Genomic DNA, 26,255 nt, shown 5'->3' with positions numbered 1-26,255 from the left:
CCTAAAATGACCTCACTGAGAAACAGGAGGCTGAATCTGGAGAAAGGTATCTGACCTGCCCTGTACAATACTAAAAATTGCGAAGGTTTCTGCATTCCAGTTTTTTTTTTTTTTTTTTTTTTTTTGTGTGTATGTGTGTGTGCTCTGCTCTGGGAAGACTTCAGAAATCAGCATATCTGATTGGGAATGCCCAGGAAACACTAGGTGTGTGAGTTCAAACATTAGACAGCACTTTAATCAATAAAAGGAAATCACATTTTAGGGCTAAAAATAAGCCAAAGAAGAATTTAGCAACAATAGCAAATTGGCAACAACTTGAAAACCTGTGGCTGCCTTTATCATAAGGCTGTCAAGATGAAACAAAATTAATGTTTCCCAACAGGGAGCAACAGTATTCATATCATTGATGCTGCTTGTTAGTGTTGATGCTTCTGTACATGTTGTTTGGAATAACATATACAAGCCTTGAAACAAATTTCCCAGCAGTAGTATCCTTGTATAGACTGAATAAAGGTTATTTTCTACAGGGAGGTATCTTATAAGAAAAAACAGTAGGGGAGACCATAGAAGTGAGAGGATCCTATGGTGCTTTTTGTATTTAACAACAATCAATGGGTTTTATGGAAAATCATTGAGCAAAATGTGAGCTGCAAGCTACTACCCCATACTGATGTTATTTATAACCTTAGTCTTAAACTGCAGGAAAAGTACACTTCCGTCCTTTGGGGAATACATTAAAAGTATAAAGAGCAGATAAAAAGACAGCATTTCATGGATCACCAAGAACAAAATCCACTTAAATGAGTTTAGAGTTGGTTTCTTGGCTTTTCCTGATGGAGGAGGACTCATAAGGCATTGCCCAAGAGGAAAAAGCTCTTACCGAAGTGCCTTTGTTACCTCATGCATAAACATGGGATTAGTGCAACACACACATGCATGCATGGGGTCTGCTTCTGACGACTTAACCCGGATCAACTTGAACACAACCAAGGCTGGATTCTGCCATTTATTTATTTATTTATTTATTTTTGGTGGGGGATGGGCACCATCAGGCCAGATTCTTACTACCCTTTTCTGAGCCATTTAAAGCAGCAGCTGCTGCTGCTTCTTCTTCTTCTTCTTCTTCTTCTTTTTTTTTTTTTTAAATGTGCTTTAAAAGCTATGTCTAGAAAGGCAAGTAAAAAATTCCTTCAAGGTCACAAGATGGTTAAAAAATATATTTTTTAAAGATGTGTATTTTCTTGGAAAATCCTAATAACCACCTCTAGACAGAAGTTGTGGCAGCTTTACAACATTTGCTCAGGATACTCTGTGCAGACAGGATTCAGTGGCTCTCATGCACAGGAGCAAGGGCCCAGAAGGAAGGCTTCTGGGCTGGGGTAGTATATTTCCAATGAGACCGCCTTGGAAGTTCTTTGTGAGTTGACAGGAGTTATTAAGCCAGAACCCCTCCAATCTGCTTTAGCATACTTATTTGCATCAACAGCACCAATCCCAACATATAACTACCCCAAACTTTGTTCCCACACTCTGCCCCTCCAGCTTTGCCCACCCGGAGATGAAAAGCTGAGCCGCAAGGGCAAGGGGCCCAGGCCGGCCAGGACAGGTGACAACATGCGGCGCAGGTTACCTGCAGATGGCCGACTGGCTGTACGCGGGGCCCTCTGTAGCACTGAGAGCTTGTCCCACCTGAGTCTGGGTCAGGCCAAGGGACAGGCGCCGGATTTTAAAAGCTTTGGCAAATTCTCGAATCTCTTCCAGATTAACCCCATCCACCTCACCCGCTGCGGTTTGAGGATCTGTGGAGATGTTTTTAAAAATAGGATCAATACGTCAACACACAACCGAGTAATATCTGTTTGTTAGGGTATATAAGAAAGTGGCTCTAACAGCAGAATGGTGGGGAATCCAACATCCCAGAATGTTTTCTTTGTCTCCCAAACTCAACTCATTACACCTCTACAAATCATCCTTCGAGATGTTTCTATCCTGGATAAAGCCACATCCGGCTCACACTGCCACTTCCACAACACAGAAACATGCTTCTTAGGGCTTAATAAATAATAGTGCAGGGAGGCATTTACTAGGGGGATTGTAACATTTAACCCATAAATATGTTCAAATATTGTGCAAAAAATATAGACATGTAAAGGTTTCCATTTGAAGTGTCTTAATTGGGATCTTTAAGTGCTAAAAATTGCCCTTGAAGAAAATAATATTTTGTGTTTTTCCTTTACCTGGTCACCATGCAGCTAGGCTAACAGATGATAATGTTGCCTAATTTCTTACATTCACATTAGCCCCTCAGAAAAGCATGCTTATGAAGCTGTGAGAATAATATTATCTTTTTTTTCCCCATAGCAGTTTACTGACACAGCTGCCTTTGTCCCCTGAAAGGGCACATAATAAAAAATGCCTACCACAGGAAGGCTCCTTTGGTGCAGGATAACGCGGTCAATTTAGGACTTATCAAGGGAAATGACACAACAGCTGGAGAATGAAACTTTTCCCCCCCTGGCTACTGATCCCTGGATAAATGAAAGCATACACCAAGCTGGAGACAGCATGGGTTGGGGATGGTGGAAGATTTCAAAGTGCTGCTCAATCCTGCCTGTAGCGAAGCCATTCTCCTTGTGAGCTGTCTCTATTGTTCTTCACCTCATTCCCCGGACTTAGGTGAAAAGTTTCTCTCTTCCTTTTTCTGCACAATAACCCATCAATTTCAGTAAATTTGAGTTCTTGTCAAAGGAGTGTGGTAGACTATATTATGCTTCTGTGTTCAGGTGTATAGACACTCCAGTTGTTAGAAAAAGAAACAAACATTTGCATCCCAAATGACAATTTTTAAAGGACTTTTAAATAAATATGTTAAGTCTGTGGGAGTGGGAGAGGGGGTTGGAGCTTTGTGTATAGATTCTCCTCAGTACTGGGGAGGGATCCTATCAGCCAGTGGAAAATGGTCTCTGTGAACAGAATCTGCAATACACCTATACATTACACCTTCATCTTTATATTTAAAAAAGAATTCTGGCCAGGTGTGGCAGGTACCTATAGTCCTAGCTACTTGGAAGACTGAGGCAGGAGGATCACTTGAGCCCAGGATTTCAGGGCCAGCCTATGCAACATAGTGAGACCCTGTTTCTTAAAAAAAAAGGAGTCTAGTAGAATTTTCATTTCACTAGTTTTAAATTCATTGTGGTGGGGAGATGGAAAAGTAGTATAGCCACTGAAATTGGTCTGTACTTTTCAAAGTGACTGCTAGGGTTCCTGAGTGGAGAGAGGAATCAAATGTTAGAAACATTTCCAGCCCCTCTAGAGTTGATAGTCTTTTGGGGATTGAGGTTCAATACTACTGCATCAGAAACAAGCAGAGAAGAATCTGAAATTAGTGGTGGGACACCCACTTAAGGTGTGCAGAGAAGGGAAAGGAGACAAGGGGGAGGAGTCATCTGGTCTTACCCATGAGCAGCATTCAGAGAATGGAGAGACCTTATTCTGGTCAGTGGGAACAGGGTGCTGCTGGACACAGCAAGGTTGATTGGTTGGTTGGTTGGTGGAGTACGAGCTCACTTGGTGGATACTTGAGTGTAGCAAATTCAGACTTTTTGTATATGGGCAGGGGTCCAGGATTTTGCCTATAAAACTGGTTGGGTTGTTAAGATGAATTAAAATCCTACTTTTTCTTCCAAAATTTCCTCCAGAAGTCTGGCCAATATTTAGTTAATGAGGACATCCACTAAGTCATTTTTGGGTCATCCCCAGTGGAGATTGCCCTCTGGATCTTGGATTCCACCCTCACAGTAGCATGGAGTGACTTCCAAGTTTCACTAAGGATTCTGGGGGGTAGAGGGGGTCACATTTATGTGCACAGCAGCCTTGAGCCCCATTTCTTATTTCTTCATTAAAAAATCCCTAGAAGTAGGAGTTGGAAATGAACAGCATGAAAATAAACCCAGTTTTCTAGTGCTCGCAAATTTTTTGAATTACTTGCCAATATTTAAACATTGATTTCTAAAGAAAAATCTGGATTTTCCATGTTCTTTTGGCTGCACTGGATTTCCATTTGCAGTTGGTAATGCTCACACTGCCAGGACTGATTCTCGTTGCCCCTTTAGCCCCTCCGTGTCCTCATCTCCATCCTTCTTCAGACCTGCTGCCTGCCCAGAATATGTTGTGACCCCACATTTAGAACATGCATCCCATGGTGGGTTCTGGGGAGGAGGTAGGAGGAGTCTTAGCTAGTGCAATGACTGTGACTCCCCAAAGGACCACAATACATAAACAGAAGAAAGGAGAAAGGAGGGTTATTAGGATTAAAAAAAAGTTTACAAAGCTTCCTTGCAGGTCTAGTGGGGCAATAATAACATAGCAATCGAGGAACCCTGATTTAGAACAGAGAGGGACAGTTGGTATAGAACTGGTTATGTGTGGGAAAGGCCTGTACAGTCAGGAAAGAGAAGAGAGGGGCTTGATAGTCCTATAAGGGTAGATAGTAGAAAAAAAAAGCCAGAGGAAAGCCAGAAACTTTCCTTGTAGCAGCATGACTTTTAGGAAGGTCGTTTTCTTACTTTGGCAAGCATAAGAGCCACCTGGTGGGCTGGGGTTGTGGCTCAGTGGTAGAGCGCTTGTTTGCATGTGTGAGGCACTGGGTTCAATTCTTGGCACCACATAAAACTAAATAAACAAAATAAAGGTATTGGGTCTATCTACAATAAAAAAATGTTCAAAAATGCCACCTGGTGGGGTCCAGGAATATGCATTTTTAACAGGTCCTACATACAGGTGTCAGTAGATGGCAGGGGATCTGCTGACTCACTTGAAGAAATCTTTGTCTGGTTTGCAAGGTCAGGGTGTGGCATCCTCTTGGTGCCATTGTTTCTCCTAACCCTTAACTGTTACTGTTGAGCAGGTTTCACTGCACTGAAGTCCTGCTCTCTCACCTGTCTAGGACTGATAGGCCAGACAAGTCAGGTGAGGGGGACTCCTGAGCAGGGGTTTCTTGCTCCTTCCTCCCCACTCCCTGGCAAAGATCTGTGAGTCAGCTGGCTGGGAATATCAGTGCAGTCTGTGGTCAGGGAGAGAGTTTGTCTCTGAGCAAAGCTAAACAGCCCTTGTGGGAAATAAACTTTCTGCTTTTATTGGTCCCATCTCTAGATCAACTAGAATCAGTTGAGGTGCCCAGCCCATGAGGGACTGGTATTTAATCTGAAAGGATTTCTCTGGTCTGCTTCAGTCCCAGGGTCTGTGCTGCCATCAGACTAAGCAGTGCATTGCAGGACCAGTTTATGACTTGGGTAGCAATTTTATGTAAATGCATCCTATCATCTTCTCTTCCCCTGCTGCCTTTATTGTTTATGTCTTCTTACTGGATCTTTGTGACTCGGAACTAATTTCTGTAATTGTGTAGGTTGCTTTTTTTGCAAGATCGTGGACAATAAGAAGAGAAGGAAAAGAAAAGTTGTGGACTCTGAGCTCTCTGTGCCTTGAGCAGTCTTCTGTGGATGATCCAACATTTACTGTGAAGTTCAAGGAGAAGTGGGCGCCTGAGCCATGAGCCATGAGGCTCCAACAAACATTTATTATACCAGGAAGCTGAATTCCTTCTTCCTCCTTTCACACATTTCCCACTCTCGCCTTTTCTCCTGATTTAACTTAGGTGATAAGATAGGAATTCTTGTGAAATTTATAGAGGGTGATCGTCTGCTGACAAACTCTCCAAGGGGGGGAACTCAGTATCTCTTTGTGCAATTTGTTGATTGCTGGAGATGAGTTGCTTAGCCTTCTTCAAATTATGTTCCTATCCATAAAACTCAGATGGCAAAATGTATTATATAGGTTGCCCCATGGATTCCAAGACTATAGAAATCTTTCCATCCAAAGAAAGTGTCCACCCTTGTACAAATATTTGCTTTATCTTGATGATAACATGTGGGACTTGTCCTCACACATTGGAAGGATTCCTTAGCTGGTGTCTACATGTTTGGAACTAATAAAAAGACTGATACTATTATTTCTTTTATCTCAAAATTTGTCTTAAACACTTGAGGTTGTTTCACTGTTGGAACAGTTCCCCTTTCTTAAGGGATAAATGCCTTTCTGTTTGAGGAGGGGAAATAACAGGTGAATATGGCCATTGGAGGCTTCCCTAGAATATTACTTAAGCTCTCAGCTTTGCTCATAGCTTGACATTCCATGCTAGGATAGACCATCCTGGGTTTCTCTCTTCCATTTTCCTGGCTCTGGGCAGGTTGAGTTAATTTTAAGATGACTCTGAGGTCACCTTGATTGGGATAGCTGGAACTCTCAGATCCCCCACAAGGCAGATCTGGCACCTTTTATTAGGTCTAGTGCAAGTTGGTCTTGAGTTTCTCTGGACTGGGGAGGAAGTGTGCCTTTTATAGAAGTTTGCTTCAGATTAAGTCAGTCCAATATATTAAACACAGGCCCAGAAAGCAATAGCTGTGATGGCCAGGGTCCACCCTGAATTTGTAAAGAGGTTAACTGGGTTGGATAAACTGGACTTGAAAATTGGCAATGACTCAAAAGTATAATGATGATGTTTCCTACATTAAATCTGGAATGCATGGACTAAAAAGTAAAGAGATTTTTTTTAAAAAAAAATTGAAAACTAAATGTAAAGCATGTGAAAACAAACCTGTTTTGTAGAATCTGGTGCATGGTCACTGGGCTCATATCCAGCTGAGTGTTCAGGATGCACCAGGATAGATCATTTTTGGTGGTAGTAGTTTTGCTTTTTAAATTTAGCTCCTTCCTGCTGTTAGCCTGGGTACCTGTGTAAGGGGTTGCTAAATAGGCTGAATAGTCACCAATGAATCAACATCATCTATCTATGACCACTTTCTATGACCACTCATTATAGGAGTAATATGCATCTTTAAAGAAGCTGCCAGAAGTCTTATCTAAATATCTTATGTAAATACCCATCTACTTTTTTAGAGCTACTCTCACAGCAAATAATGGACATACTTACCAAATATTTCTGAAAAAATAAGAAATCATTTGGGAATGTGCAAAGCAGTTTGGGAGAACTGCAGGCTTGCGATATGTTGACTTCACTGGGTTATGGAAAAAGGAATGAATTATGAATCAGGAGTTTCACTATGCTGCAAGCTCTCACCATCTTTATGTCATGGTTTTTGTTTTTCTGGAGCTAGCTATTTGTTTTTTGCTGTCCAAGGATCAAACTTACAAGCCATAGGCTTAGAAAAATTATATTAACTTGTATTAGACAAAGGGGAATGAAGGGAAGGGGAGGGAATAGGAGAGACAGTAGAATGAATTGGACCCAACTTTCTTATGTTCATATATTAATACATGACCAGTGAAACTCCGTGTCATGTACAACCTCAAGAAGGGAAATTTATACTCCATGTATGTACGATATGTCAAAATATACTCTACTACTGAAGCAGGTTGCATCACTATACTAGACCTTAAACTATACTACAGAGCAATAGTAATAAAAATGGCATGGTATTGGCACCAAAATAGACTTGTAGACCAATGGTACAGAATAGAGGACACAGAGACCAATACACATATATACAGTTATGTCATATTAGACCAAAACATATATTGGAGAAAAGCTAGTCTCCTCAACAAATGGTGCTGGGAAAACTGGAAATCCAAATGCAGCAAAATGAAATTAAGACCCTATCTCTCACCATGCACAAAACTCAACTCAAAGTGGGTCAAGGACCTAGAAATTAAATCAGAGACACTATGCCTAACAAAAGAAAAAGTAGGCCCAAATCTTCATCCTGTCAGATTAGGCCCCAACTTCCTTAATAAGACTCCTATAGTGCAAGAAATAAAATCAAGAATCAATAAATGGGATGGATTTGAACTAAAAAGCTTCTTTGCAGCAAAAGAAACAATCTATGAGGTGAATAGAGAGCCTACAGAATGGGAGCAATTTTTTACCACACACACATCAGATAGAGCACTAATCTCTAGGGTATATAAAGAACTAAAAAAAACAGTTAATAATCCAATCAATAAATGGGCCGAGGAACCAACAGACACTTCTCAGAAGATGATATACAATCAATCAACAATATGTGAAAAAATGTTCAACATCTTCAGCAATTAGAGAAATGCAAATCAAAACTACTTTAAGATTTCATATCACGCCAGTCAAAATGGCAGCTATTAAGAATACAAACAACAATAAGTGTTGGCGAGGATGTGGGAAGAAAGACACATTCATACATTGCTCTTGGGACTGCAAATTGGTGCAACCAATATGGAAAGCAGTATGGGGATTCCTTGAAAAACTTGGAATGGAACCACATTTGATTCAGCTATTGTACTCCTCAGTCTATACCCAAAGGACTTAAAAACAACATACCAAAGGGACATTGCCATGTCAATGTTTATAGCAGCACAATTCACAATAGCTAAATTGTGGAACCAACCTAGATGCCCTTCAGTAGATGAATGGATAAAGAAACTGTAGTATATATATACAATGGAATATTACTCAGTATTAAAAAGAGAATAAAATCATGGCATTTGCAGGAACATGGATAGAGTTGGAGAATATTATGCTAAGTGAAATAAGCCAATCCCCCAAAACCAAAGGCTGAATGTTTTCTCTGATATGTGGATCATGATCCATAAGGGGGATGGAGGGAGCATGGGAGGAATAGATGAACTTTAGATAGGACAAAGAGGAGGGAGGGGAAGGGAAGGAACATGGTGATAGGAAAGATGGTGGAATGAGATGGACATCATTACTCTAAATACATGTATGAAGATATGAATGGTATGACTCTACTTTGTGTATAACCAGAGACATGAAAATGTGCTCTATATGTGTACTATGAATTGAAATGCGTTCTGCTGTCATGTATAACAAATTAGAATAAATATAAATAAATTTTAAAAATACACTCTCCTGTCATGTATATCTAAATGAACAAATTTTAAAAAGTATATTAAAAAATCACCAACTCTTCCCCCCAAACAAAAACCAGCACATAATCAAAACCCAAACCCAAACCCACACTTTTAAAAAAATAGTACAGTTAATAAATGTTCCAATATTTGAGTTTTCTTCTATACTTTCTGAACATCCAGCTAATAGAAATTATATCTATCTCTGATGATTATGAAGACTAAGCATATTTTAACAGAGACCAAGGTGCATAGGTTTCATGATGTCCTAACAAGAATACTTATTTGGTAATTTGAGCTCAGATGTGGTGGTCTTTGCATATGAAGATCCTGTTTTCATTAATAAGGTATTAATTTGGCATTCCTTTGCCTGGAGTTGATAAGAAATTTGCATGATTTTTTTTTTTTTTTTTTGGCATATGGTAGGTTGGTAAATGCTAGGATGAGAGTCTTTGGCAATGACAGGAAATATTCATTGACTATGTTAGTCGAAGGTTCTATGATAATTCAAAATAATATGCAACATATTTTTGGTCTTTTGTTCCTGGTTCTTGGTTCCTCCTAAGACTCATAATTTCTTAAGTACTAGGGGTGTTAGGAGCATCTTTTGTTCTAACATTTGGACTTTGTAGTTCCTGATGCAAAGCTCTAAATCCCTGGGAATTTCTTTGGTGGCAGGAGCATCTTTTGTTCTAATGAGGTAACTGTTGGTTGGATCCTGATAGCTTCAAGATGGGGGTTAGTCATCAGAAAGACCAAGTTATGATGAAAATTTGGGGGAGAGGGGCTGGAGATTGAGTTAATAACCAAGGATGCCTATATGATGAAACCTTTTATAAAAATTCATGAACTACAGGGTTCAGAGAGGTTCTGCATTGATGAACACATCCATGTACTGGGAAGGTAGCATACCCCAACTCCATGGGGACAGAAGTTCCTGCACTCAGGATCCTTTCAGAACTCACCTTGCATACTTCATCTACAACTTTAATCATATCCATTATAATGAACTGGTAAGTATGTTTCCTCAAATTCTATGAGTCATTATATCAAAATATTGAACCAGAGGGATATGGTCCATAAATAACTAGATTATACATACATTCTACCATTCATTCTATTGACGGGTTTTGAGACAGAGGATCAACAACTAAACAACAAGCTCAATATCTATTGTAATAAGTTTAGCAATGGGTTTGTGCCAAGTCTGACTCCCAGTGGTACTGCCAGACACTCTCATGCAAAGAAGACTCTAGAGCTAGTATGGGCTCCTAATTCAGGCTCTGAGTATAAGTTTAGAGTTTTTTGCTTCACTAGTATATGATAAAGAAGCCTCTCTACCTTAGGTCTTCATATTTCAGATCACTCACCATTTACTTAGAAATTAGATGTTTCGCTGGCCACCAGGCATTTGAAATCCCATCTGGCTTATTAAGTAGCTCTGTTACTGAAAAAGCATCTTTCTGGTCTAAATCACCTATACAATTGAATATATATCATTATTTTCTTTTTTGGAGAGGCTACTTTGCATTACCAGATTTGCCCCACGGCATGTGAGGATCCTACTGATTCTGTTATAACAGGTCATTCTTGACCCTTGACCAAACACAGATACTCACTTGCATGTAGCCTTATTTTATGGCACAGTTGCCTTTGTAACAGTATAGCCCTTTAATCCCACAACTGCTGGATTTTTTGTTCCTGGTGAATTGCAATCTGTGTACATGTTCTTTGCTTTATGTATAAGTAAAAATTGTCCTAAAAGTGAATAAACGACATTTAAGGAGACCATTACCCCATTCATCTTAACGTACTTCTATTTGCATGTGAGAAATATGCTGTCTTCACCTGGGGACAAATACCATTTCTAAAAATTTTATATATAGTACCCAACTCAGGGAGGGAGACTTCCAGGTTTGTTTTATTTTATGAATGGTTGTTCAGAGATTTCCCATCTGATTCCAGCCCATGTAGCTTCTGCCACATGCCACTGGAGGCGGCTCATTGTGCACACACACCCACCCGCCCACAGGCACGCTCTCTTTTATTTCCTCTGACACCTACAAACAGAATGGCAGGAGACTTCAAACACACAGAAAAGCAGCTTGACCCTCTGGCTGAGTGCCTGTTGTTGGTTATTTCAGTTCTGAGCTATGTGGCTCATGCCCTGCAAGCTGATCAGTTTCTACCTGCTGGAGGGACAAGACTGACTCAGCACATCAGGAGCCCTTAGGATGGAGCCTGGCCCCCGAAGCACTAATCTAGGGGTGCTCTGGGGGCCTGCTGCCCATCATCTGGCCCTGGGCAAGGACTACATTTTAATATTGGGCAGGAGAGAGAGAGAGAGAGAGAGAGAGAGAGAGAGAGAGAGAGAGAGAGACATTGCAAATAAGCCAGAAGAAGGCAACCATGATTTAAACCGAGCCAGAAAGGATACTTACTGCTGACTAACTGGCCCACGCTCAAAGCTGAAGAAGAGGAGGATGAGGAGGAAGAAGAGGAAGCCTGTCGGACGGGACTTTGAGACATGGATGCTTGGCCGTGAGCCAGGTGCAGAAGATTGCCTTGGGCAGCTGCTTGACCCACTGACGTCTGGGAGGGTTGGTGGAGCTACACAGGGGATTGTAAAAAAAAAAAAATACACAAATGAATGGAAAATTAGGGGGTAAAATGCCAGGAAACAGAAGTTTCACTGGGCTTGAACCATTTTATTTTCAAGAATATACAGTCTTCTTTTTAGGAGGAGCGCAGGACTTGCAACCATAGGCAGGATTTTAAAAAAAAAATCATATAATATGTTGCTGCTTGCCTGACAGGTATTTTGTTAGTAATTCTAAATATATTATTAATTCCATATTTGGCTTGCTCGAGCACCCAATTTTCTATACTCCTCAGCCATGGCATGTAGCTGGACTCTTTCTTCCTGTTTCTACAATTGCAGCACACTTGACAGGCTTCTCAAGTATGTATGTATAAAACGTAACGCAATTAATTCAAAATGCAAAACTTGAACTTAAAGATGTGGCCATGCCCTATCATTTTGTCTCAGGGAGCTGGTAATTAGAGGAAAATTCCAACTTAGGCTGAGCATATATGGAAACTTTCTGCTCTCCCAGATCCCAGAGTCTGAATGGATTACTGTGGGGTTGATAAAATGCTCTTTGATGTTGTATAGAAAATTAATAGAGAATTGTGGAAGTCAAGATGAAAATATTCCATAACACCCACAGCTCTCAGTTGTTCCTTTCTTATGTTTTTCCAGCCACTGTATTGGAGACATTCCTGCCCTCTCTCATTTAATTCTCACATCAGCCTGTAGTATTGGTACAATTTTAACCCCTCACCTACAAACAGGAAGCTGAGGCACAGAGGGGTTAAAGGATTTTATAGGTTTGTCCAATTGGTGCCATATGTCTATAGGCATATGAAGTCTGGTCCTAGGGTCTGAGCTAATACTCACAATGTCACAAGAAAGAATTAATTTTAATTTTTAATATTTTGTGTGCATCAAGAAAGGCTGTCTTTATATCTGTATATTCATTATTCCTTTACTGGTTATTGCAGGACTATTGCTATGAAGAGTGGCTCAGCTCAGGAGAAGAAGGAAAAGAGGAAAGGAAGATGATTGCAAGTTCTAGGGCCACTTGGAGAGATCCCTCTCCATCCTGCATTGTTCTTATAAAAACATTGCACTAGGGCAGTCCAGGACTCTAAGCAGGTGGGTAAGTTGTCTTAGCAGTAGCCACCTTTGTTGAGTGGATACATGTTGACTTTTTGGTTAATAAAGTGCTCTTAGATTCATCATCACACTCACAGAGGTGCAGCAAGGTTTTTATGAAAGGTGTCCAGCCTGGGAGCAGAATTAGCTGAGGCCCTGAACTTTAGCAGCAGGGCCACCCACAAAATAGACACCAATCTTGGATCATTTTCTCTGTATCTAAAAACCAGCCTGGGTGGTTCAATTTCACATTTATCACTGCTTTCCCACTGTGTGTGCTCATTATTTCATTGAGTTTCGTTGAGATATAATTCACACATAATAAAATACACCCATTTCAAACACAAGTTTCATGAGTTTTGTCAAATGAATGTACCTGTGAAATCTCAACAATCAAGACAGAAAACTTTCTTATCATTCCACAAAGTTCTCCTTGTCCTTTGCAGTCAATTCCCCCTAACTTTCTGCTCAGACAGCCACTACTTTGCTTTTGGTCCCTGTAAGTTGATTTTTTGGCATGGTTCCAGAAATGGAAGCATAGAGTTTACACCCTTGGTGGATCTGGCTTTTTTTGCTTGGCCTGCTGTTTTCAATCTTTTTGTTGGATGCATCACCAGCTCATTATTTTTTATTGTTATGTCATTTATCCATTCTACATGGGGAGGCATTTGGGTTGCTTCCATTTTAAGGCATGGGGATATGATGAATAAAGCTGTTATAAACATTCATGTTCAATCCTGTGTATATACTTGTATTTTTTACTCATTTATAAAAATATCCATGATTGGAATTATTGGATCATATTGTAAATGCATGGCAAACATTCTAAGAAATTCCAAAACTGATTTCCAAAGTGGTTGTACCATTTTCTATTTCTACCAGCAATCCAGGAGAATTCTAGTTGCTCCCCATCATCTCCAATTCTTGGGATCATCAATCTGTTTAATTTTCTACAGTATTTTAAACCATCAAATTAACATTTACCTTCCAAGTATTTTTAGTGTGGGGATACCTTGGAAATATGGTTAAGGAGCTATTTTTCCTCTCTTTTCCCCTTGATAATGATTAATAGTGACTCCTCCAATTCATATGCTATTCCTCTGCTGCAGATGTGCCTGTTATGATTACGATAAGCAAACAACTGGTCCAAGCTCCCACTCCATAGTTCAGGGTTCTTCCCAGAATACCAGCCTCACCCTCATATGGAATTGCCTGCAATTACATTTCAAGTGAACACCCTTATTGTATTCAGTTACTATAAATGGAGGCTACATTATGAACCAAAGATGATCATGATAGTCATAAGAAACTACATTAATATGCATAAAGCATCTGCCTAAGGTAATTAGCCAATCTGCTGAGCACATAATCAGCAATTGAATCCAGTAAATTTTATACTGTAGGGATACATATTAAAGATTAAATCTGTTTTTAATTTACTTCATAAAATGTGATGGATATTTGCATGTCAGTCTACCCCCTCTAACCTATTGAGTTGTCCTTCTAAAGACTATTACTTGGCAAAAGCTGTTTACAGTTTGAGTTACTTAATCATGAAGTCGTCTTCAGTTTTACCATTCTATCAATGTTTTATTGGCTTTGGGTATGGTAAACTACCATCAAGGTACTGGATAAGACAATAATCAATTTGAATATTTCTTCCCCAGACATGACTCAGTAAGGAAAAAGATTGCTAGGTTGAAATATCACTTAGGTGTCACTAAGGCAAGCTAGGGCTTCTGCATGAAGCTATACAGGAGAAAAAATTTGAGAAGAAAATAAAATAGTTCTATTAAGAATGTGTTTCATGTTTACACAGCCAAAGGGAAAATGTAATCTAAGATTTCTTAGAATGTGAGAAAGATACTTTTTCCTCCCAAAGTAAATAATTACTTCTTTTTAGGACACTGGGGTCCTGAATTCTCTCTGGAGTTCAACAACCCAGAGAGAAACTATAAAAGTTCTTAACGGTTCTTACTTTCCAGGAATCAAGAAGGTTATATTAGCAGTAGCATCATAATGAGCCAGTTGCCAGTGTAGACACATGGTCTGTTAATTCTAGACATGCTTGTAAGTCCAGACAAATGGCCTCCTGTACCTGCCACATCAGCCCAGAGGTGTCCTCTCCCTCACAACTTCTTTCCTCAGAAAAAGGGAGTGTTTGAGGCATCACTTCTTTTTCTTTTCGTTCCTCAAATATGAAACACAGCACTATGTGTTTCATATTCTTAGTAATTTTGATGTGTTCTTTGGCCATTTTATCTTTAAAACATATTTATCAAATACAAGAAGACAAAGCAGAGATTCAAATTATTTCATGAAACAACTCTGGGGTTCAATATGAAAATTTTACTGACTTTAAGCATCATGAAAAAGATGTTATTTAATTATGTTTCAGATACTGACAATTGTGAAAATCACGTATACTTGTTTTGCATAATTATTGGCAAAAGAAACAGATGAATAAATCCTAAAACATAACTGGCCACAAACATTGAAATTGTTTGCCAAAAGAAAATTCAGGAAGTTGGGAATAACAAGAGGCATGAAGGAAAAGCTTATTCCTTTTCCATCCTACGGGGAAACTTAGAAGATTCTATAAAGGCAGTTCTTTTGTTACATTGACTTAATCTTGAAAGACCACATCTATGGGTACCATTTATTGGTTGCTTTCTCTATATTCTTACATACATATTTAAAAAGTTTTTTTTGTAGTTGTAGATGGACAGAATGCTTTTACTTTATTTGTTTATTTTTATGTGGTGCTGAGGATCAAATCCAGTGCTTCATGCATGCTAGTCAAGCGCTCTGCCACTGAGCCACAGCCCCAGCCCACATATATTATTTTTAATCTTGTCAATAACCCTCTTTTTAGGTGCTGGTGATGTTGTTATAGAAGAGGAACAGAGATTTAAAAAGATGAAATGACTTACTTGGGACAACATAGCTAATATGAATCTGGGTAAGTCTGACTCAAAAGCTACCATGCCTTGCTGCTCTCAATTTGGGTCTGTCATCGGAGATGAAAGGATACAAATCTGGAAAATGGCAGGAAGCTCTTTTTGGGAAGTGTGGCAAAAAATGAGATGGGTTCAAACAGATGAATCTTGGTGAGCTACCCTTTAGAGTTGATCATCCCTAGTGTAGATCATCATGATGTAACCATTTGAACACAGCTTGCTTGCTTTTTTTCCTAATATAAAATTTAAAGTATTTTTATAGCTTGAATACTTTTTAAAAAGTATTCTCTACATGTCCAAAGGTATTTAAAAATTCTTATTATTAAGAAAACATGACACTCTCAGGTGGCTAGAGGATAGTCCAAAAATTTATTAGGATTTTTAGTGTTATCTGGGGACACATCTCAGATGGAGTTGCCTACAGATTGTCCTTTACCCAATATAATTAATTGTGGTTTTCTGTAGTACTCCAATTTCTTTTTCTCATCACTGTATCCTTTTTATACCACCATATTTTCTATTTACTCACTACACCCATTAGACTGCCGAAGGAGCCGGAGTTTGCCTGGGTCTGAGTTCACATAATAACTTTCTTGCCCTTTTTTGAGCTGTGGAACCAGGTGCAAATAGGCAGGGGCATGGGGAGCCAGCACACAAGGACAGGGAAGGGACAGTTCTCGTTAGCCAGAGGAGGGAAGATGTCCATCCCACACATGGAATGACAGACAGGGAGGACAAGACTCAGAGGTTGAAAAGCTTTATGCTTCCCACTGGCTCTCACAGGCTGGCTCTGTTGGTTTGTTTGTGTTGGTTGGCACTGCCAGGGTGTTTCATGTATTCAATAAAAAGAGATTGAAATAGCACACAGGAAAGGCTTTCTTGATTTTCTGTGCCACTGCTCCCCGTGTATCTTCCGTGTGCAATGCAGTATATCCTTAATAATGTTTTAGTTTCTGGAATAAATCACCTTCCAATTAAACTTCTGATTGATATAAAAATAAGTGGGTGTACCAAGTGTCTTGGAAAATGGAATAAAATGCAGAATGTGCTAGATAAATTGGGAAAGGGAATGCCTATAGATAGTAAAATTCAAATGGGATTAAATATAGAGAAATACATTTGGGGAAGAAAACCTTTCTAAACCTGCAAAGGCAAAAAGGAGGATGTCTTGCCTTGTACAACTATGCCAGGGAGTTGGGATGAAGTGGAGGTGGAACCCTCCGTGTGGTACAATGGATGCAATAAACAGCCCTGAGAGGTTCCACAGCCAGGGCATTTGGCAAAGGTACTGGGACTCCTGTTCTCTCCCTGCACAGGCTGGCATTTATTTGAGTGATGCACATCTTAGAACAGCTTCAAGAGAAACTAAATCAGTGGCTTCAATATTTAGCTTCATCAGAATCACCTGGAGGATTGTGAAAAAACAGATCACTGCATCCCATCCCTAGAGTTTCAGTTTGGGGTTTAGGTCAGAGGTGGGGTCAAAGAATTTGTATTTTTAACAATTTGCATTTCTTCTACTTCTATGGTTCTGCTGCTGCTGGTGGTTGGGGGACCACACAGGTTTTGGAAGGAGCTTCTCTTGGATAAAAGCTAAAGAGAGTGGATTTATTATGTCTAGACAAGAGAAGCCAGAACCCAGATACAGTAAAAACCTTTACTAAGTTGGAGGATATAATGAATTCCTGAGTCTTACTGAGAAGTTTGCTCATCTGCAAGCAGGATAAGAGTGTAGGTATTAAATTTGCTGAATGATTTGAAGTTGACAGGGGATACTCTTCCTTGAACAATTTTTGGGGCCTGGAACATGATACCAGGGGAGATTTCAGCTATATTTGTGGGAAGTTTAAAACAGTAAAGAGGAAGCTGTTTTGTAGCATTTTGAAAATTTATTCCTTCTAGCTCTATTCCATGACTCTGAACTGTGTACTTAACATTAAATGGGAAGAAGAGCCCCACATAGAAGTTTCCAGTGCATGTACCTACTATCTGGAGATGATGGTGTAGTAAGTAGGTCAGAAATGCCAATTTCTGGGATGTGGATGTGGCTCAATCGGTAGCATGCTCGCCTGGCATGCACGCGGCGCTGGGTTCCATCCTCAGCACCACATAAAAATAAAATAAAGATGTTGTGTCCACCGAAAACTAAAAAATAAATATTAAAAATTTCTCTCTTTCTCTCTCTCTTAAAAAAAGAAAGAAAGAAATGCCAATGGCCTCAAGAAAAAGAGAGGAAAGCAGTGTCCCTCAAAGTCAGGCACTGTGAGGATGTGAGGTAGTGAGGAGAAGAAGAATGAGAGTAGGACTTAATGGAGATGCCCCCAAACAGACAGGGATGACCAAGGCATTAAATAGATAAGCATGGAACATACAACAAGGACACATGACAGAATGGAAATTAGGTTCTAGTGCAGAGCAGAACATTAGGGATTAAAGGAAGCTGAGATAATGAAGTGGGAGAGTGTGGAAAGAGGAAGGGGATGAAGTATGAGAAAGAGACAGAGAAGACAGTACTGCATGGAAGTCCTTCCAAATCTCTCCTGCAAGCACTAATCTGGGACACATTGGCAAACAACAGAAGACAGTGGAAAGACACAGAGTGCCTGGGCTGGGTGTCTCTGGAAGCATGGCTCCAGGATGCTGGAGCCATTTCACTGTCACAGTGAAATGTGACAATTCAGAAGCAATTAAATGAAACATAATTGACTGGTCTCCACCTTTTAGATGTAGACTTTGAATGATGGAACAGTCTGTTGAATGGAGCATGAAGGAAAGCAGGGAGAAGGGAGAAACACAGGGAAGCTGCCCAGAGGAGGGATTCCTGACAGTGGATCCAGATTGCAAAGGATGAATGATCAGGATTTTGCCAGTCAGGGAAGGTGAGAGGACATTCTTGGGGCACAGAATATAAAGAAAGCATGAGCCATTGTCAGCTGAACTTGAAACAGACAAGGTGAAACCAAAGAGGTGAGATGTTGAAATACCTGGCAGGAAGGTCAAAAGGCTGCTTTGTTTTGGGATCACTACGAAGGGAAACCCCTGTACCATTTTAGATCACTTGTGGATGGAAATGCCTCATTTATGTCTTTTGTGGGTGGCTCCAAGAAAAAAAATTGGGAGACAGTAACTTAAACCAGGACTGGGGAAGGAGGCTGATTTTTAAAAACTGATAGATGAGTACATTTTTGCATTTACTTGGAAACAAAATGATGGATTTGGATAATCACACAGCATTTTAAGAGAATTAATTTAAACAAGCCACTTTCCATTGGCTTTCTATGAACACCAAGATTAACTTTTTGAAGAAAAATTGAAGGTCTTCATGGATGGTGATTTCCAAGAATTATAGCTATGGTATTTAATTTTTGAAAAGTAAATTTCAATGCTATGATTTTCCAACTTATATTTTTCTTTCAAATATTTTTACCTCTTCATGATCCTAAAATCTCCCCTTAACTTTTGTTAATATTTATTCAAAGGAAGAAGAAATATGCACAAAAATGGGGGTCTGTATGACTTATGAAGAAACTATTAGTTCACAGTCAGAGGACAATCAGGGGGAAAATAAGCCAGGGAACTGGAATCCATCTCTTTCTTTAGGTCTGTTGTCATAAGCGTCAAGAATGTAGAATAAAAGGTTACTTTCGAGCTCCACTAAATATTTTCATATTAAGTAATTTTTCTATGTGCATAGATTTTTATTCTTTTTCCACCTAGTCCTTTTCTGGCTTTTGTCTCCTTGTGTTGTTCACCAAGCATCTCTGATATGACACTGTGGAAGCTATATTCATCTGGGGATTCTGGATTCTGATGTATTTTTTTAAAAAATACTGTTTGTATTTCGGACAATAACTGCAGGTTTTTCTTTGTCTATCACCAGAGAAATAAATCATCAATAGTGATAGATCCTCCATTCTTAGATTTTATTCAGGCCCCTTTAGTTAATGATAAGCAGATGTAAAACAAATTAAGGATGCAATTATTATTTTTTAAAATTAAAATGAATCCTTTCAGGTCAATTGGTCTTTCAGTCCTATGATTCACTCTGTGAAAGTGGACTTCCTTCTGAGTACGGGTTAGGGGACTCTCTGCTCCTATAATTTATGACTTATTTTACTGTCAGTACTATGCTCTGTGAGATTTGTCATAAATCACTTGAAAAAATAAATTGAGAAACTTCTCCACTGGATGATAGAAATCCTTTCTTTTAAAGAGTTTGTCCGTATGATATTTCTTCAAGTTAAAGGGTAAAACTTAAAGAAAAAAATTAAAATATATATCCTTATATGTCTGGTTCTGAGCCTTGAACTTTTTGACTCTGAGAATTTTATGATCCTTTGACTCAGCCTTGAACTCAGACTTGCATATCTGTTGATTCATCCAACTCATTAACTTTTCTTATGTTCTAAAGTGTTTCAACCAGAGCCGATGACAAGAAATGAAGCCATTCATTATTTTCATCATTTCCTTGATATTTCTGATCAGATTTACCATTGGTTCCTTGGTTGTTCTGCTACTAGGTTAGCCCTCTGATTTAATTAGAACAAGAGACCTCTTGGTGCCTGCTGTGACTTGGGAATTGAAGGTGTTTCCCACATCTCTCTTTTCCGCTATGCTCATGTGTTCTCTCATTGTGCATGCACATATATGAGAGGGAATCCACTGTTTAGACATTGTGGCTGATGCGAATTGGATTTGCAAGGTATATCCAGAAGAAGGTGGCCGTTTTTTTTTCCCCAGTTGCGAAATTTCTGATACTGCAGTGAAGAGGACAGGTAAAGGTGGTAGTTAGACCTACAGAGGATCATTGATTCCCTCCATAGTGACAAGTTTTCATTCTAAGGGCTCACAGGCACAGTGTGAGAAGGCCCTGGAGGTGTGTCTGGGCTCATGAGAGAAACAGTGGACATGGGTTACTGATGGCTACCGTGGGCAAGAAGTGAAGGAGTGGCACCATTTCTTGTTCAGGCCCTTCTCCTAGAGCAAAAATTATAATGCCTCAAATATGGAGCTGAAATTTTATGTAACAGCAGTAGTCTATCACCCACACAGCCACCTTTGAAATTCAAGGTGAGAGTGAGAGCTATTTTATATTAAATGTTAATGATTTCTAACTAATTCATCACCTTTTTGGCAATTTACAACTTGGCTTTGCTGACAGAAATAACTTTTAGCATACTTTATGAAAAGAGGCAGATCTCCTCATTTTTCTTCCTACAGATAATTATGAACATATTTGGACGAGGTAGAACTAGGCTTAAAAGGCCATGAGAAATAGAGAATCTGGCCTTACTTGGGGAACAAGTAGAAGGTAGGAAATCAAATGGACCTTTGTAGATTGTCAAAGAAATTAGTCATCTGAGAGACACAGGGAGGAAAAATCCTTAATGGCAGTTTGGTGGAGACTGCTTCACTGCATGGGATCTAGGGAAAGAGGAAGAGGTGGTGCCTGGGACTGCTGTATCCCTAACCTAGAGGCTGTGTCCAGGAAGTGTATTCAGACCTGACTCTGTTTTTCCTGTGTTGATATCCTCAGAACACTAGCTGCAGACCTTAGGTAGGTATTTCTATAAGTCTTTAATGAATGTGCATCTCTCTTGCTAGACTGTTAAACTCCCTGAGGGAAGGACTCCTTTTGCCTTGCTCACCGACATAGCTGAACTTCCTGGTTCAGTGCCTGACACATGGTAGGCAGTCCATAAATATTTTTATTAAACAGGATTTTAAATATTAATTGAACAAGCAAATGTATTTTCCTTTCATAGCCTCTGAGTGCCACCAAGAATGGACTCTTTTTGTAGTTAGATCAGACGCCAAATGGAGACAATGGCTGGGGACTCTGGGAGGATTTTTCTGTATTGTTGTAGTTGAATTCTGATATTGTGGCATTCACCCTCCCTTTCCTTTGTAATTTACTTCCTTGCCAACTGCTTTGTATTATTCAGTTTCCCAACAACACATAAAGGCATCTGCTTGGCCACGCACTTGCTGCTGGTGTCCAACATTCCCTTCTGCCATCTTTCTTTTGATAGTGTACCCTCCAATTTTATATTTGGGTCTTAGCTTTGCCCATCTCTTATTTCTTGACTTGCCCATTAAACAGACTACTTGTTTCAAGTGTTTAAAATAGAGAAGACCCACACTTTCAAACAATATAACAGAGAAAGAGTGATTGCTCTTTTTTTTTTGCTGTACCTGATTCCTGCTATGCAGCATTTAATACTTATCCATGTGCTACTTTTTTGAAACTCTAGCATGCTAGATCACAGTGCTCCAGGATCCTCTCCGACTTATTGTACCATAGCTTCTCTCCTCCTTTTTCTTCTATCCCTTAAGAGCTGGTGTTCCTAAGATGATGTATGGCTCTGCCTCCTTCCCTTGCTCCTCAAGCTTTCTCTGATGTTTCATTTATTTTCAACTACAACAAATGTACTCATGACTCTTGGATCTGGCTCTTCTGTCCTGAGCTCTTGTATGATCCCAGACTTATTTTCAGCTGTCTAGTACCCACTCTCAATAATTCTTGCTTGTGTTTTACTATCATCTCCTCAAGGGCTTGTTTACAATAGAAGTTTCATCACTTTAACCTTCATAATGCTATCAGAGTTGTTTTCCTGGAAAAGAAAATAAAGCTGAGCATTCCAATCTCCCTTTTCAATGTCTGTTATAGAGTCCTAAGACTGCAGGGTAAACCTTATGTTCACAGTCATCACCAACATCACAACTAAATTAGTGCTTGCTCTGGCCAGGTATTATTCTAACCCCTTCGTATATGTGAACCATTTCACCTTCATAAGTACCCTGTGAGGTAGGTGCTGGTATATCTCCATCTCACAGACAAGGAAACTGGGCCACCAAGAGGACATGTAACATGTTCAGGATCACCCAGAGGACAAAGCCCATCCAGGACTGTCCCTATGCTCCAATCACCGGAACCTTCCTCCTGCTTCTCAACATCCTGCCCTCTTGCCCTACCTTTGTGCCTGCTACTCTCTCTGCCTGGAATGCTGTTAACCCTTCATTTGCCTGGCTAACTCTTGCCCAGTGGTTCCCAAATAATTTTCTCTGGGAGGACTTAAAACTCCGTGGTCTAAGTTGGTCACTACCATCTCTGTGGTCATAACTGACCTGTTATAGGTTATTCTCTGCTTTGCTGCACAATAAGGTATGTGTGTGTGTGTGTGTGTGTGTGTGTGTTTGTGTCCTCTACAAAATTATGAGTTCCTTAATAGCAGAAATCATTTTTTGAGGGTCTCTGTTTCTTAGAATTTATCAGGGGCCTACTACTATGTAGTAGGTTATTAAAAAAAAAATAGTAGAACCAATTAGCCAGGAACTCCATGAGGCCAGGAACTGTGTTTATCTTCTTCAGCGCTGTATGCCGAGCCTCTAGCATAAATACACAGGCAGTGCTCAATTGATATTTAATGACAATATGAACTGATTCATCATGGTTTTAGTAAAATCAACCAAACCCAACTTCCTACTTTTCATTCCCTCATTCGAAGGCGGTAATCCCAGCATCAACTTGGGTGCTCTTGTTTAATTTTATTCATTTCCAGTTAAAGTGTAAACACTCTTGGTTTCTTTTTTACTTCATTTAAGAATGTCTGAAAATTAGATATAGATGAATAAAATACATCTCAGTGGATTTTTAGGCCACTGTCTGTTTATAATTTATATATTCCCATTTTTTATATTAGAGAGCAATTTAGTTATTTACTACATTCTAAGAATGAGAAATAAAGTTGTGTGTTACTTTTAAAGTATTGGTATGTTAGGGTTAGTGAGGTTAAATATTTAGTAATTAAAGAATTACTTTTCATTGATACCAAAACAGAGAAGGTGGGGTAAAGAGAGGTGTCTGGTAGGAATGACAAGTTTGGTGTGGGAACTTTACCTGCTGGCCTGGTTTTATTGGGGAGAGCGTGATGCCCTGGGTGTTGATCACAGGCAGGATCTGGTTCCCGATGACTGTGGCGATGATCTGGCCCTGGGCATTTGTCAGGAGCTGGGGGGTGATAGGCTGTACTTGAAGGCCCTGAGTGCCACTTGCTGCTTGGCTTGATGGCCCTGGATTAGGCATCAGTGGAATGGTCCCAATAATCTGTAAAAGATAAACCCACATGTGAGGAGCTTGGCTCAATTTAGGGTCTGCACATACAACCAAAGACCACATGGTACCCTGGGCCTTGTAAGATGGTTTCCAGGAGTAGGTCAGAAGGGTATGGAGTTGTGAAAAAAAAAAGTAGCAGGGAATGAGTTAAGAAGAGATAATTCCACATAGACTGCATTCACCACAGGAAGGGAAATGTATCTTATTTAAAATTAAAATCAAAGCAATGATAAATGCATAAACATGCAATTTCTTCCAGGACAGTACAGACATCGGCTTTCTCTCAGAACCAGGAAGAGGATGGTTTCCCAGCAGTCAAAGCCTTGGCCCCCTGGAGGACTACATCTCTTCCCCACAAGGGCCCCACTTGTCCTGACCTCTGGGGCTCCCCTTCCACAGGCTGCTCCTGACATCCTTTCCTCTGCCCTCTCTCTCTCTCAATGCTGGGGTCTACTTCCTGCCAGCAGGATGTGGGGCTTCAGGCATCCTGGTGCTCATGGTGGTGGAGAGCTCAGGCTCTGGAGACAGGCGAACAAGATTGCCCTCCCGGCTATGCCACCTACCAGCCATGTCACATTTGCCAATAGACCTAAGCTTTTTGAAGGCTTGAGAAAATCAAGATCATAAATAAATGTTTGAAATTCTTAGAGATGAAGGGACTCTGAGAGGGTGAAATCAGAAAAAAACATGCATTTTAAATGATGCATTTTAAACAAGTAGGGGAGCTAAAGTTTGGCGATTTGGGCCTCTGTGAAGGTGACGGGACAGGTTTTCCTTTGCATCTGCCTGTGGCTTCAGGCAGTAAATAAAGGGGACTGACTTTGGGAAGGGCCTGCTGGATCCAATTGCTGTGGAAGGAAGGAAGGCACCACGGAAGGGAGCAGCAAATGTCCAATGTGTCCACAGAAATAAAGACCTTACCCATACATTGTTAAGAAGAGGTTTAATCTGTAAAAACCAAACTATGATGTGTTTCCAAATATGGTGGACTTTTCTAAGGGCAGTCTTGGGGGCTTGTTATGCAGATGGTTTTTTTTTTCCCTGCACATATCATATGCAGGATGGTTAGGCAGTTCTGTTTTGTGGGTCATTGTCAAAGATTGCTTCTCAATTGTGACGCATGGTGACCTGGCCTGTGGGTCACCAAGACATAGTCATAATAATGCCTCAGAGAGTGCTTTCACATGTATGATTTCATTTCATTCTGTATTCTTCGGACAATTCTATGAAGTGGGTATTGGTTATGCCTTTACTTCATAGATAAGACATAGAGGTATAGGGAGGAAAAGGAACTCCACAAAGCCACTTAATGGAGTTTGTAGGTGACAGGTAGAACTGGAATCTGGGTGTGGCTGGCCCCCAAATAATTGCTTTGACCTTTGCTTCTTGGGTCCCCCATCACCTGGAGATACCAGCTTTGCGACAGTGTTCACATCCTGATTGCAATTTCTCTCTAGGTGATTATCTGCTTGTGAACTGGGTTTATAAGTAATATTATTTCCTACCCCCATAGCACCTGCACAGGGCTTTGAAGGTAGTTTCTCAGTAAACAACTCCTCAATGAATAGTTTTTAGAATCAGCTACCACTAGATCTCCAAATGCAACCCAGAACCACAGGAGAACTGCAAGACCACATTATTGGAGGATAGGTCATGTCAGAGAAAGCCCCCTCCTCACCTGGCCATTGCTTCCACTACAGAAGCCCCTGAGGGATGGTTCTAATGGAGGAGCTGTACGAATATCAAGTATCAATGGCAGTTGTCAATGGACACTGATAAAGCTACAGTAATTACTCCAAGATTGTTCAGTCATCCCTAAGGGAGTTTCCAGGCCTGCAGTCTCCCCCAGAAAAGCTTCCATGTCCATACAGCAGCATCAGCCACAAACACGACCCCACTGCAAGCAAGGTCAGGAGTAGTCCACATCAATAGATCACAGCACATAAGTACTTTATTGATGAGTGGTCTTGCATTAAGCTTCCCAGGATTCAAAGATTAATTCCTGTGACCCCCACAGGTGATGTAAGAAAGGCCTAGGGAACCAACCTCCTGTCCCAAGCTACTTTGGATAACTCCCCTTTCCATGCATGTACAGAGGAAACTCAGCCAATGACCCACCCACTCTGGCTGTCCCCAGTGTTTTAGGCCTTCTCAGACCTGCTCCATCTGATTGGCCTGAGCTGAAAGCCTGTGAATGCTGGATGCATTTATGAGGCAGAGTCGGTGGGTTCTATTTTAGGCAGGATGTCAGTGTGTTTAGGAGTCTGTGGGAGTAAGTAGCCCGAGAGAATGCCTCAGAGTGAGGCAGAGCACATGACAGTTACAGAACACACTGTGATGAAAAGAGAAGCATTCTGCCCCGGGATGATTGACAGGAGTCTGTGCTGCCTCCGTGGTAACGAGATGCGCTTTCTGGGTGAAAGGAGAGGCAGAAAGGCAAATGCAAACGACTCACCAGCCTCTCCTCTAAGTACAGCCTCACTTCCCAACCCTGAGCTGCGACATCACTAAAACATGTGCCACTTATGTCCTTTCCACCTCT

The 26,255-nt window shown here is 40.3% G+C and overlaps 1 protein-coding gene across 1 annotated transcript in view; it reads right to left on the bottom strand.

Annotated features, from left to right (window-relative positions):
• The window catches only part of Pou6f2 (POU class 6 homeobox 2), a 365,917-nt gene that overhangs the window by 2,797 nt on the left and 336,865 nt on the right, over nucleotides 1-26,255 (bottom strand). The window contains 3 exon segments of the mRNA XM_048786478.1: nucleotides 1,631-1,799; nucleotides 11,361-11,529; nucleotides 23,498-23,704. Coding sequence (XP_048642435.1) covers nucleotides 1,631-1,799; nucleotides 11,361-11,529; nucleotides 23,498-23,704 — 545 coding nt within the window.

The sequence above is a fragment of the Marmota marmota genome, unplaced genomic scaffold, assembly GCF_001458135.2.
Source record: "Marmota marmota marmota unplaced genomic scaffold, marMar, whole genome shotgun sequence".
NCBI classification, from domain to species: domain Eukaryota; kingdom Metazoa; phylum Chordata; class Mammalia; order Rodentia; family Sciuridae; genus Marmota; species Marmota marmota.
Note: the sequence above shows the minus strand (reverse complement) of the source record. Positions and strands in the feature narration are given on the sequence as shown.